The sequence below is a fragment of the Cibotium barometz genome, chromosome 2 (genome assembly GCF_041138505.1).
Source record: "Cibotium barometz isolate CiBa-2024 chromosome 2, ASM4113850v1, whole genome shotgun sequence".
Lineage (NCBI taxonomy): Eukaryota > Viridiplantae > Streptophyta > Polypodiopsida > Cyatheales > Cibotiaceae > Cibotium > Cibotium barometz.
In genome coordinates, this window is record NC_141047.1 from 7,422,848 (window position 1) to 7,435,616 (window position 12,769).

General features: G+C 39.0%; 1 protein-coding gene across 1 annotated transcript; it reads left to right on the plus strand.

The window, feature by feature from the left end:
- The first annotated feature begins 2,172 nt into the window (after positions 1 to 2,172).
- On the plus strand, positions 2,173 to 4,901 carry LOC147640601 (sugar transport protein 7-like). The gene is made up of 2 exons (XM_086813360.1): positions 2,173 to 2,583; positions 3,341 to 4,901. Exons 1-2 carry the CDS (start codon positions 2,436 to 2,438, stop codon positions 4,741 to 4,743), a joined length of 1,551 nt encoding a protein of 516 aa, XP_086669486.1. The 5' UTR covers positions 2,173 to 2,435; the 3' UTR covers positions 4,744 to 4,901.
- Positions 4,902 to 12,769: the final 7,868 nt, after the last annotated feature.

Here is a 12,769-nt window from a genome sequence, read left to right on the forward strand (position 1 = left end):
CTCAAGATGGTGCTAGGTGCTAATTTGGTTCCCATGCTTACAAATAGAATGCACCAAAAGCTACTCATGAACTTCACATCTTTATCACTTTCTATTCCATGCAATCTAAACACACTATCCATGAATTAATGCATGACGTTTGATGCCAAATATCTCACTTTTGTTGGCATAAAAATTGGGCTGCCTATCCACCACCACTTAGACACTATCCCATCCCTTCTTGATGATAAGATAAACTCCATAGTAATATGTGTCCATTTGCCTTCCGGAATAGCCAAAGACTAAAGCAAACCACCCTCTTTGTGCGTAGGGGCTTTCTTCATTAGACAGGGTAAACACTTGGACACATAAGCACACACATTCTTCTAAAGCCCTTTCTAATAAAGACTCTTTCTCATGGGATCATATATTTTATAGAGTCCTAAATGGAGTGACATGGGCAAAGAGTGCATTTCATCCAACACTTCTTTCTTGAATGCCAAAGTGACAACAATATAGACTTTATCCTTGAAGTATAGAATTTTGTATAAGACCCTTTCTCATAAAAAAATGAGGTAATTCTTCACATGTACCATGCTGTAGTTTTTGCATCATGATCTAAATCCTCATCTAACAAATACTCCTCTTGCATGTCCCTACTAATCTAATATTTATGCACTTATGATATGCCTGCCCAATGAAAATGCCCACATTCTTCATAAAGAATTGAAAACCATATTGTCTTTCCGCTTTGCATATGTAACCTTAATGTCATGGTTTTGGAGTGTAGCCAACCATCTCCTTTGCTTGGGTGAGAGTGTAGGTTGTGGCAAGAAATATTTGAGCACTCGCTCAAATATGACCCTATCCGATGAATCCCAGATATTCAAGCATTGTGAAAGAGGAGATTGACAAGCTCATTGAGTACGGATTCATCTATGAGATTGAACACTCAGAATGGGTCTAACCCATCGTGGCCGTGCCGAAAAAGAATGGAAAATTACGAGGATGTGTCGATCTCAAAAAAGTCAATGCAGTAACAAGACAAGATCATTACCCCTTGTCATATTTAGAGCATGTACTTGAACGAGTAGCTGGCAAGGAAGCATACAACTTCTTAGATGGGTATTCAGGATATAACCAAATTTCCATTGCTCTGGAGGATCAAGCTAAAATTGCTTTTGTTTACAGAACATGAAGTTTATGCTAATAGAGTTACGCCATTTGGCTTGACAAAGGTACTAGCTACATTCCAACGGCTTATAAACATTGCCTTTTTAAAGATTTTCTAAGGACATTTCTTGAAGCTTTCTTGGATGATTTGTGCATTTGTCTTGGAAACAAAATCCAATTTAAGATCAACATTCACGTTGACTCACATGATGCTTAGATATTATTCAATTGGATAGTGTATTTCAAAGAGACGTAGAAGCGTGAATATTGTGACTTTTTTTCAACAAGCGATGTGATAGTGTTCTAGAAAAAGCCACTTTAAGATCAACGTTCATTTTGCATCCACTTGATGCTTAGCATCAAATTGGGAAGATCAGTACAAAGGGACATATACACATGAGTATTGTGACATTGTTTGTTTTCAACAAGCGATGTGACCTTTTTAGCAAAATCCAATTTAAGATCAACATTCATGTTGCACCCACATGATGCTTAGCTATCATCAAATTGGGTAGACTAGTGACATTGCAAAAGAAGAGTTGGAATTTTTGCCTTATTTTTTGATAGGTTTGAAGCAAGGATGTACATGTAGATGTGTAAACCCCCATTTTCCTTGATGCTCTCTTCGAGCTTGGTTTTTCCAATTATATATAGAAGCTATAGTTTTTAGTCGAGTAACCTTGAGGGAGGTGAAATTTCGTCAACTCAGTTTTGAAAAATCTTGGAGGTAATTTCATCAGATCTACTCTTCTAGTGTGCCCTCTACATCAAGTTCAAGCCTCAAGGGACTTCCTTCCTTATCCATATCTAAGGGCTCAAGAGTCTTTGGTTCAACACAAAAGGTTCCCAAGTCTCTATCAGAGCGCGACCACATGGGTGAGATGTTACATCAATCGGTTTCTAAACCACAAAATTTCAAAAGCTTGACCACTTCTTCCGAGCAAGCGAATCTAAGACTTTTGAAAAAATGCACACAATAAAAAAGGGTTTCTTAATTAAAACGCTGGTTGGGGAAAGCCCTCTGTAAACATTGCTTTCAAGCTTTCAATTTGCTTCTTAATTAAAACGCTGGTTGGGGAAAGCCCTCTGTAAACATTGCTTTCAAGCTTTCAATTTGCTTTTTGCAGCCCGCTTTACGAAAAGCAGGGCAAGATGATTTTCCTCAGCTTTAAGAGGGGAGGCGGGCCTCCAAACCCACAAACCGTAATTGGGTAAATTCGCTGTTCTGAGGCAGCCCACTGACGCTAATCTAGAGCATTCGCTGTTCTGAGGCGACCCACAACATGGCAGGAGGCGGCTTTATAGCAACCTCAAACGGTGGGAAGACAAGAGCTGAGCAGTACACAGGCCACGTTACATTCTATGTGGTGCTATCCTGCGTAGTAGCTGCCGTTGGAGGCTCCATCTTCGGCTACGATCTGGGCATATCCGGTAAGGTTCTGCTTCACGATCTGTTTAATTCAATCTCTTACTTAATCAGCTGATGTGATTAAACATCTGCAAACTTTAAGGCTGTTTTTTGAAGTTAAAATAGAGGTCAAGCTTTTTAAGTGCTTTTATTAGGTGTCGAGGTTAGCACTTTGATGGTTGAACTCTATCACTAATGGGGAGTTCTTCCTTTTTGTTTGGGTTTGGATGCCTTCTAATGTGCATCACATCAGTAAGGTTTTTCTTTCTCCTTTTTCCTGTTTGGGTTTGGAAGCCTTCTAATGTGTATCACATCAGTAAGGAGGGCCCCCAAAAAGGATGCATAGTGCTTAAAGCACCCACAGTAGGACTAATGAAGCTGGCACACAGTCAGTTATGATGGCTGACAGATCCACGACACCCAAACTGCGATGCAAAGATGCCTTGCAGGTTTTGTTATGACTAGTGTAACATTGTAGAAGTCAGTTTGAACTGTCCGCGCGGCAACTACTGCGCTGAAAAGGGAAGGTTCACTCGCCTGGCGAAATCCATTGCAGTTAGTTAAGGAAATGTGAGTTGGGCTCCTGTAGGGGGAAACAAAGTATTTGGATGTCTCTTCGTGTGGGATGCAGCCCTGCTTTTACTCAAGACTTGTTTTGAGTGGGCTTTTTTGGGGGGCGAAAGCAAGGAAGGTTCATATCTGCTGTTTGAAGAGAATTATCTGTGAACTATTTTCTCTTGCCTTTTCCTCTCGACTCATCTTTGAAGCTTTTCTTGACAGGTGGTGTAACCTCCATGGATGATTTCCTTCTCAAGTTTTTCCCAAAAGTGTATGAGCATAAAACATATCATTCCAGGGATGAAGATTACTGCAAGTACAACAATCAGGCGCTCACAGCGTTCACATCATCGCTCTATATAGCTGGCTTGAGTTTGACATATGTAGCATCATACACCACCCAGCAATATGGTCGCAGAATCAGCATTTTAATTGGTGGATTGAGCTTTCTGGTGGGTGCTACGTTGAATGCAACTGCACAAAACCTGGCAATGCTGATTTTAGGTAGAATTATGCTAGGTGCAGGCATAGGCTTTGGTAATCAGGCTGTGCCCTTGTATCTATCCGAGATGGCCCCAGCCAAGCTACGAGGAGCCTTAAATATGATGTTCCAGCTCTCAACAACCCTGGGCATTTTGATAGCAAACCTGGTCAATTATGGCACCCAGCACTTCCACCCGTGGGGTTGGCGTCTTTCCTTGGGCTTGGCTGCTGTACCTGCAGCATTGATGACTGTGGGTGGGTACTTTCTTCCAGAGACCCCTAACAGCTTGATTGAAAGGGGTCATTTTGAGCAAGGTAAGATCATATTGCAAAAAATACGTGGTACTAAGATGGTAGATGCTGAGTACGACGATCTTGTCGATGCAAGTGCTGCTGCAAATGCTGTGAAGCACCCATTCAGAAATATCTTCCAGAGGAGAAACCTCCCACAACTAGTAATGGCCATATTCATACCGGCCTTTCAGCAACTCACTGGCATCAACACTATCTTGTTTTATGCCCCCGTGATCTTTCAGAGCCTCGGGTTTGGTGGAAATGCTGCCCTCATTTCAGCAGTTTTGACCGGAGCTGTGATATGTGGTGCAACACTTGTCTCTATAGCATTTGTGGATAAGCTCGGCCGCAAGTTCTTCTTTCTGGAGGGTGGCGCACAGATGTTTATTTGCCAGGTCATTATAAGCATACTTTTGAAGATGTACTTTGGAGGGGACAAAGTGTTCTCAAATAGTGTGTCAATAGCTGTGGTTTCCTTGATATGCCTCTTCATAGCAGCTTTCGGATGGTCGTGGGGTCCCCTTGGTTGGCTGGTACCAAGTGAAATCTTCCCACTCGAGACTCGATCGGCAGGCCAAAGCATAACTGTTTGCGTCAACCTCCTGTTCACATTCATCATTGCCCAGTCTTTCCTGGCAATGCTCTGTACTCTAAAGTATGGCACTTTTCTTTTCTTTGCTGGCATGGTCGGGATCATGTCGATTTTTATCCTTTTCTTTCTACCAGAGACCAAAAATGTACCCATTGAGGAGATGATCCTTCAATGGAGGAATCATTGGCTCTGGAAAAAGGTGGTTCCGTTGACAGATATCAAACTAGAGGCACATGGGAACGTCACCAATGTATGAGGAAAATAAGGTCACGTGGTCACTGTTAAGCATTTTCTTTGCAATAGTTTCTCTTTTCCCAGTTAAATCTGGCATTGTGTACTATGAACTGTCTACACAAATATGTACAGTGTCTAGTAATGGATTTTGTTCACAGTTAAGTCAGGCATTGTGTACTATGAACTGTCTACTCAAATATGTACGGTGTCTACTCAAATATGTACAGTGTCTAGCAATGGATTTTGTTCACAGATTATCTGTCTTGTTGTATGAATGGATTTGCAACTTCGTTTTACCTTCTTGTGAGTTTCTTCAAAAGTTTTTTTGTGCTTAATTAGCTTAATTAGTGAAGGCTTAAGTCACAAGGGGGCTGACATTTTGATCCTGTTAGTAGAGACCAAGCTAGGGTGCTTATCACATTGCACAGTTATGTGAATGTAAGGCTAGCACAGATGGCCAATAATGATAGGAGAATTAGACCGCAAAGTCTACGACGACTAAACCTTGGATGGTAAACATCCCCGCATAAGATCATGCTTGAATGCTTACCCTCACAAAAAAACCATGATAAACATTCCTGCATACGATCACGTTTGAACTCCACCCGAATCTCGATGTGTGTGTTTTTAGTTTTTGAAAGGGAAAAGAAACCTAACTACGGGTTCTTGATGTGTGAAATCTTGGCATGAGAGCATCATTAACCCCTCCTCCATTTAACCACCATTGCCTTATTCCCTCTTATCTGTAGAAGCACTTTTTATACCACTTTAAAAATCTTTGATTACTAAAGGTTTAAAATTAAACCTTATCTTCATTTATGCTAAAGGCAACCATTATGAGGACGACAGTGAAGGCAACGTGTGTGATGATGAATGGTGCAGGCTACTCGTATGGCCGTTGATGGAATCTGCAGGTTCAGGTGATGAATTGCATCGGCAGATAGAGGCAACATGGTTGTCACACAAATCTGCAAGCTGTGTTTGCATAGGCTGCTTTACTTTCAAGTCTGCGAAAGGACTCTAGGCCACCTCCTTTTTCTTGCTCTACTCCAGGATCTGCAGACAACCTTCACATTCTTTCTCTCAAAGCTATGTGCCTGGCTGTAAGAGAGCTTTCTGGTAATAATAAAAAAAGAGTGCAATGGATTCGTTTCATGCGCTATATCACTTGTTGTCTAGCACCATCACCACTATGAAGCCCACGTTGGGGGCAGGCAGAGCCGACTTGTTGAAGGAACATGACATTGAGAACAAACCTGACCCTGATAATTTCTTGTGCAAATGATTAATACTAATCTATCTCATTGCTAATCCACACAGATAAAGATAGAAGCAATTTTGAAAAACTATGTAAAACTTAATCTGAAAATGATTAAGTCCTCATCACTACTACTATCAAAGCCAAAAGCTCTAATACCACTTCAAGAAAGGGATCTAGGATGTCATACTAGTGCAAGAAAGGGATATAAGGATAGAGATGGAGATTGTATCCACGAAGGGATCACCACCATAGATCCACTCATCAACGAGAGTAGCACCTAGACAAGGAAAGTCTTCACTGGGATCTAAGGATAGAGATGGAGATTGTATCCACGAAGGGATCACCACCATAGATCCACTCATCAACGAGAGTAGCACCTAGACAAGGAAAGTCTTCACTGGGATCTAAGGATAGACATGGAGATTGTATACACGAAGGGATCACCACCATAGATCCACTCATCAACGAGAGTAGCACCTAGACAAGGAAAGTCTTCACTCACAGCGCGTGAAATTGTGGGCTATAAGTTCCAAGAAAAAGTGTATAATGATCCAAGATATCAAAAGGGTCCAAAGTACATAGGCCATGTGCCTTCTATAGTCCCAAGGCCACATGTGCCCTAGTTCCACATGCATAAAGATGCCCTAATAAGCCCATTTGCCTACCCATGCCCCATGTGCATGTGCATACTAAAATTTCTTTATCATATCTATGGTGTAACATATGACTCCCACCCATGCCCTATAGATGTTGCCAATATAAGTGAAAATCGATTGCATATAAGTGTATACTACTTGCATTCAAGTTTAGATTGCTTACATGATTTCTTACATCAACTCATTTTTTAGATTACATAATTGGAAAAAATTGTAGATTCTTCAATGAAGCAAGCACAATAAAATCAAAACATCCATGCATGGGCCCATGCCCCATCTGCATGTGCATACTAAAATATTTTCATTATAGCTATGGTATAACATATGATTCCCACCCATGCCCTATAGATGTTACCACACAATAGATGTATTTAATCTCATTTATAAGTGAAAATTGATTACATATAAGTGTATACTACTTGCATTCAAGTTTTGCATCAACTCATTTTTTTAGATAACAGAATTGAAAAAAATTGTAGATTCTTGAATGAAGCAAGCATAACAAATTCAAAACATTAATGCCCAATTCATGGGTGTAGCTAGGTTTTTGGGGCCCCAAGTGTCATTAAAAATATAATTCTCATCGGTGATCTATCTTATTCATGCTAATTGGACATAATCAACAAGTGACCTTTACAGCATCATAGTTCATAAACCAAACACCATGGCGTGAACATGACCATGAAGAATCACCAATCCATAACATGCCCCAGATCAATACCTATACATTGCCCTACATCAAAACCCATGAGAAAGGATATATGAAACTATGAATAAAGTGATGGAAAGGTAATACAAGTGTATAAGCATGATAGACACATCGACAAATTCGCACACTTAAACCTTGTAAATATTCTAAGAGTAAATAAGAGTAACCTTTATGGGTGATGGTGTACAAACATAAACACATTGATAAATTCGCATACTTAAACATTACAAGTGTACAAGCATAGACACATCAACAAATTTGCATACTCAAACCTTGCAAATATTCTAAGAATAAATGAGACTAACCTTTATGGGTGATGGTGCTTTTTTTTTCTATAAAAAAAGTGAGAATTGGACCATATTGATGGAACCTATTCCTTTTTAGCATGATAAAGTTTTGCATCCAAGCACAAAGATACATCTATATTGAATACTCTATGGCACCAAACAAAAGAAGTAGCTAGTATCACATGTAATAACATTAACAATCTGAAAGGATGCTGTAAGTAGGTGCGTCTAAGTATCACATGTAATAGCATCAACAATCTAAAAGGATGCCATAGGTAGGTGCTTCTTCTAAGTATCCCCTCTACTAATAAGTTATGAGGAAAGTTAGAAAATATTAATTGAATTGAGTGGCCACATATTTTAACTTATACCTTTTGTTGTTGCTGACAATGATTATGCAGTCCATAGATGACAAACTTCCACAATCTACATAGCTTCTTCTTGCCCATCCCAAAAAATATGTCATAATAAAACTCGTATATAATTTTTAAACATTAACGAGAAAATATTGAATTAAATGTGGCTCAAACTACAAGGGAAACTTTCTCAAATGACCCAAAAATTAGTTTCAGGCCTTTATCTTTTAGTACCCACTACATAGTTTATTTTCTTCTCGAAGATCCCACTTCTCTATCATATGCAACTTCAAGCTCAAGATCTAGACACCAAGAATAACTGTCTACTTCTTCTAGCTTTGTTGCCTATATAAAAGATGTACATATTGCTACATCACAAAATGCATTCGGAAACTTTATATAACTATAAAAGTTTACCTAAGGTAACCATCTTACTTTTACAATCTTAATGTATGTATACATATATGTTGGACTACCCGCCCCGCTGATGTCCACTGGAACCCTTACAAAATAGGCCATCACTGTTATTCACATATTTCATAAGTGGTGATTTATTTTTAGGAGAAACTTACAAAATTGAAGAATATGTAACCCATGAATTAAAAATTTAACTTGAAAGCCACTCTTTGAGGCATTCTTTAGCGTCTTTTGCATCCTTTTCGAATCTACTCTCTTAGCAATCCCTTTCAGTGATTGGAAAGTTATGCTATTTAAATTCCTTTCTATATAAAGAGCTACATATTGGCTATTTCTTAGTACATTGAAATGATTACCAACAATAATTTCTAAAAGTAGATTCCACCCTTGATCTATAAGCTGGATCCAAAAGTATACTATGAAAAGCCAACTTTCAAAATTTTTATCCTTGGTATGTTGAGCATCACTTAATTATTTTTTATTATTAATAAAAGAAGGCTAATAGTAAATGATTAATTTGCATCTTTGATCCTTGTGGTATCTATCATCTCTTCAATGGCTTTCTTCAGTGGCATATTCTGAGAACCACTCTCTTGCCAAGGAAGAATCAAGCAATGGCTTTCTTTAATGGCATTCTGAGAGTCATTCTTTGATCATGTGTAGAAGATTATAATTGAATATGCCAAAGAGCAGGCTAAAATATCATCTTGACATAACACTTCAGCGAACTAGTGAAGGCGGTGGGAATAACAGCTTTATAGATGTGCCTAATAACAAAACATATATTCCCCTTACTAGTCAAGAGGAGATTAAAGTTCCAGACGACAAAACAAATGTTCCCCTTACATTCTTGATAAAGAAGCATAAGAAGGAAAAACTGAAATTTAAAACAACTATGGTATGATAAATTGTTAAGTCTACTATGTTTATAGTTTGTGATAGCTAGTATAATCTATATTAAAGGAATATAGGGAATACCAAGATGCACATGCCAAAACCCCCAAAAGGTCAAGGTTGGCAGAGAAAGGGCTTCTACAATATTAGAACAATGATTTGGAGGGGTCAAGTATTAATATGCTCCCATGAATAAGGGGAGTCAGAGATTTAGATTCTAAGTCTGATGCATCAGTAGTAGTAGTAGTAGCCAGCTAGCAGTCATAGCACCACTACTACTGCATACCCTTACACATAAATTGGAATGGATCCTTAGCTTTTACCATATGCTGATTATGTAATCATCACCATTCCTATCCCTAGATAGTAACAACTAAATTGTGCCAATTTTTTTTCCATCTATTGTGTGTTCAAATGAGTTTCCCAAAATGTGTAATCTGCTAGACCTCCAAAACTCCATATTTTTGTGAAATGTTATAATTTCTCAAATGTTATTATGCCCTTATGTGTGTTTCTATTTTCCATGCTGTTGTGTCATGCCAAAACACGTCGTGTAGATAAGACATGTGAGCAATCACAAACATATAAAATTTAAAGGAGCAAAGAGAATAGGTTGTGGATCATGGGTTACCACTGTATGTGGATATTGGGCATGATCCTGAAATTTATGGGAATGAGCATGTGTGTGCTAATGAGCTTGATAATGTGGATGATGTGGAGGAACATGCTACTGAGCATGTATATAATGTTGAACATCATAGGATATCTGACCATGTGGACGTGGGCAGGGCATGACCCTAAGATTGATGGGAATGAGCATGTCATGTCAATGAGCCTGATCGTGTGGATGATGTGGAGGAACATGTTGCTAAGCGTGATGTTAAATAACATTGGATATCTGACCATGTGGATATTGGGCAACATCATCCTAAAATTGATGTGCATGCTGATGAGCATAATCTGTGGAAGGATGATGTAGAGGAACATGCTGATGGAGCATGTATATAATGTTGAAGAACATGGGATATCTGACCATTTTTGTTCTCTGCCCCATCACTTTGTTGTAATGTGTTTCAAAATAAAGAAATCATCTTGTTCATCGTTGCCCTTTTCTACATTGACAACATAATTATCACCTTCACAAAGAAAATTAGCTAGGGTATCTTTATAACCCTCATAGGTGGGGTCACTAGTGGTTCTTTCATCAACCCTATCTATATAGTGGAGTTAGACATGGATCCACTTTTTTAGATGTGACTTACTAGTACACATTCTCCATGCCCCATACATACATGCATCTCAATAGCAAGATAATTGCGTTGTTATAGTTTGTGTTGCATTGTGCTTAGCAAATCCGCATACACTATGCATGGCTTACGTACCTTCAATGGTGTCACATCCCCAAGTGTTTCTTTGATCCACATCACCAACCTTTTTCTCCCAAAAAAATTGTTTGATATCCTTTTCCTTGGAGGCATAAGTAGTGGCTAATCCATTGTTCAGTGTCTCGATTAAAAAATGCACAACATCTCCAGCATCCTTGAGAACAATGCCATCAGTCTCTTCAGTTGCTCATGAGGAGTAAGAGCTCTCTTGATTATTGCACCTGCCCCATCATGCTCACCCTTCCCATGACCTGATCTAAGGAAATTCCAAGTCATCTCTGCACTTATGATCGAGATACCTACCCACAAAAAAAGTGGTCTAGAAGCCTTGAGTTGTGAAGATGTACCATCAGACCATACCCAATGCCTTCTAAAATGCACATCTTATTGTTGTAACCAATTAAAAGAAAGTTTAAATCAATGATGAACAAATAATGTGATGTTTTTATCATCAAATGTAGAAATGCATCTCCTCTATCACGCAATTGTCCTCTTTATTGTCGATGCGGCGGTAAGTAAGTACTCACCATATAGCGCTATAATAGTAAATTACTTACCAGAACAACTTTCACAAGCTTCAAATCAAAATCCATTTTCATCTAGGAAAAACTTTGTGGCAATGACAACTCTAAAGAATTCATTCTTTGATGATGTATAACAGATTACAACTGAACATGCCAAGGACCAGGCTAAAACATCGTCACAGAACTTTGTGGCAATGACAACTCTAAAGAATTCATTCTTTGATGATGTATAACAGATTACAACTGAACATGCCAAGGACCAGGCTAAAACATCGTCACAGAACACTCACAAAGGAACTAGTGAAGGTGGTGGGAATGACAGCTTTATAGATGTGCCTATTGACAAATCATCTATTCCCCTTAGTAATCAGGAGGAGGTTGAAGTGGCAAATGACAAAACAGACGTTCCCCTTGCATTCTTGAGATAAGGAAGCGTAAGAAGGACAAACTTAATTCTAAAACAACTATGGTATGATAAATTGTTAAGCCTGTTATGTTTACAGTCTGACTAATCAGGAGAAGGTTGAAGTGCCAAATAATAAAATAGATTTTCCCCTTACATTCTTGATAAAGAAGCATAAGAAGGACAAACTTAAATATGCTATGTTTATAGTTTGAACTATAAACATAGTAGACTTAAAAATTTATCATACCACAATTGTTTTGGGTTTAAGTTTATCCTTATTATGCTTCTTTATCAGGAATGCAAGGGAAACATTTATTTTGGCATTTGCCACTTCAACCTCTTGATTAGTAAGGGGAATAGATGCTTTGTCATTAGGAACATCTATAAAGGTATCATTCTCACCAGCTCTTGATTAGTAAGGGGAATAGATGCTTTGTCATTAGGAACATCTATAAAGGTATCATTCTCACCAGCTCCACTAGTAGCAAACATAACAATTTATCATACCACAGTTGTTTTAGATTCAGATTTATCCTTATTATGCTTCTTTTGTCAGAATATGCAGCGGAGATGAAGACAAGATGTGAAAACACAAGAGCAAGTGCACTACTGCAGAAAAACACAACAATAGAGAGGGAGAGAGAGAAGCGTATAGCTCTGCTCTATATACACAAGAAAATCCTGGAGACTGAATACCAAGTGTGTGGGGGCTAGGGGCCATTTTATATGGCCCCTACAACCAGTCGGCCTCCTGCACAAAAGACAGCCGACATAGTAGTTCATAAAGTCACCCGCGACCCGCTGCAACTCCAATCGGCTAGCTACTTACAGTTAGCCAGCACACAGGGAGAGTCGTGGAGCAAAAGGGGCAATCGGCCATCATCTGGATCAACCAACAGCCACAGGACAGACTCTCACACTCCGTAAAAATAGGAAAAAAATGGGGAAAAATATGGAGAGGGGAAAAATGAGAAAACACCTAAATCGAGCGGGCACACCCACAACAAACGCCCTGGTGTAAATATACAGACATGAGATAACTGTTAATACCCCCTCTTAGCTCATGGATGTGGAACCAACCCTAGGGAGCTGAAGTGCGGTTGGAGCATAGCCTGAGATAGAGACTTCGTGAAGAGGTCCACAGCACTGTCCT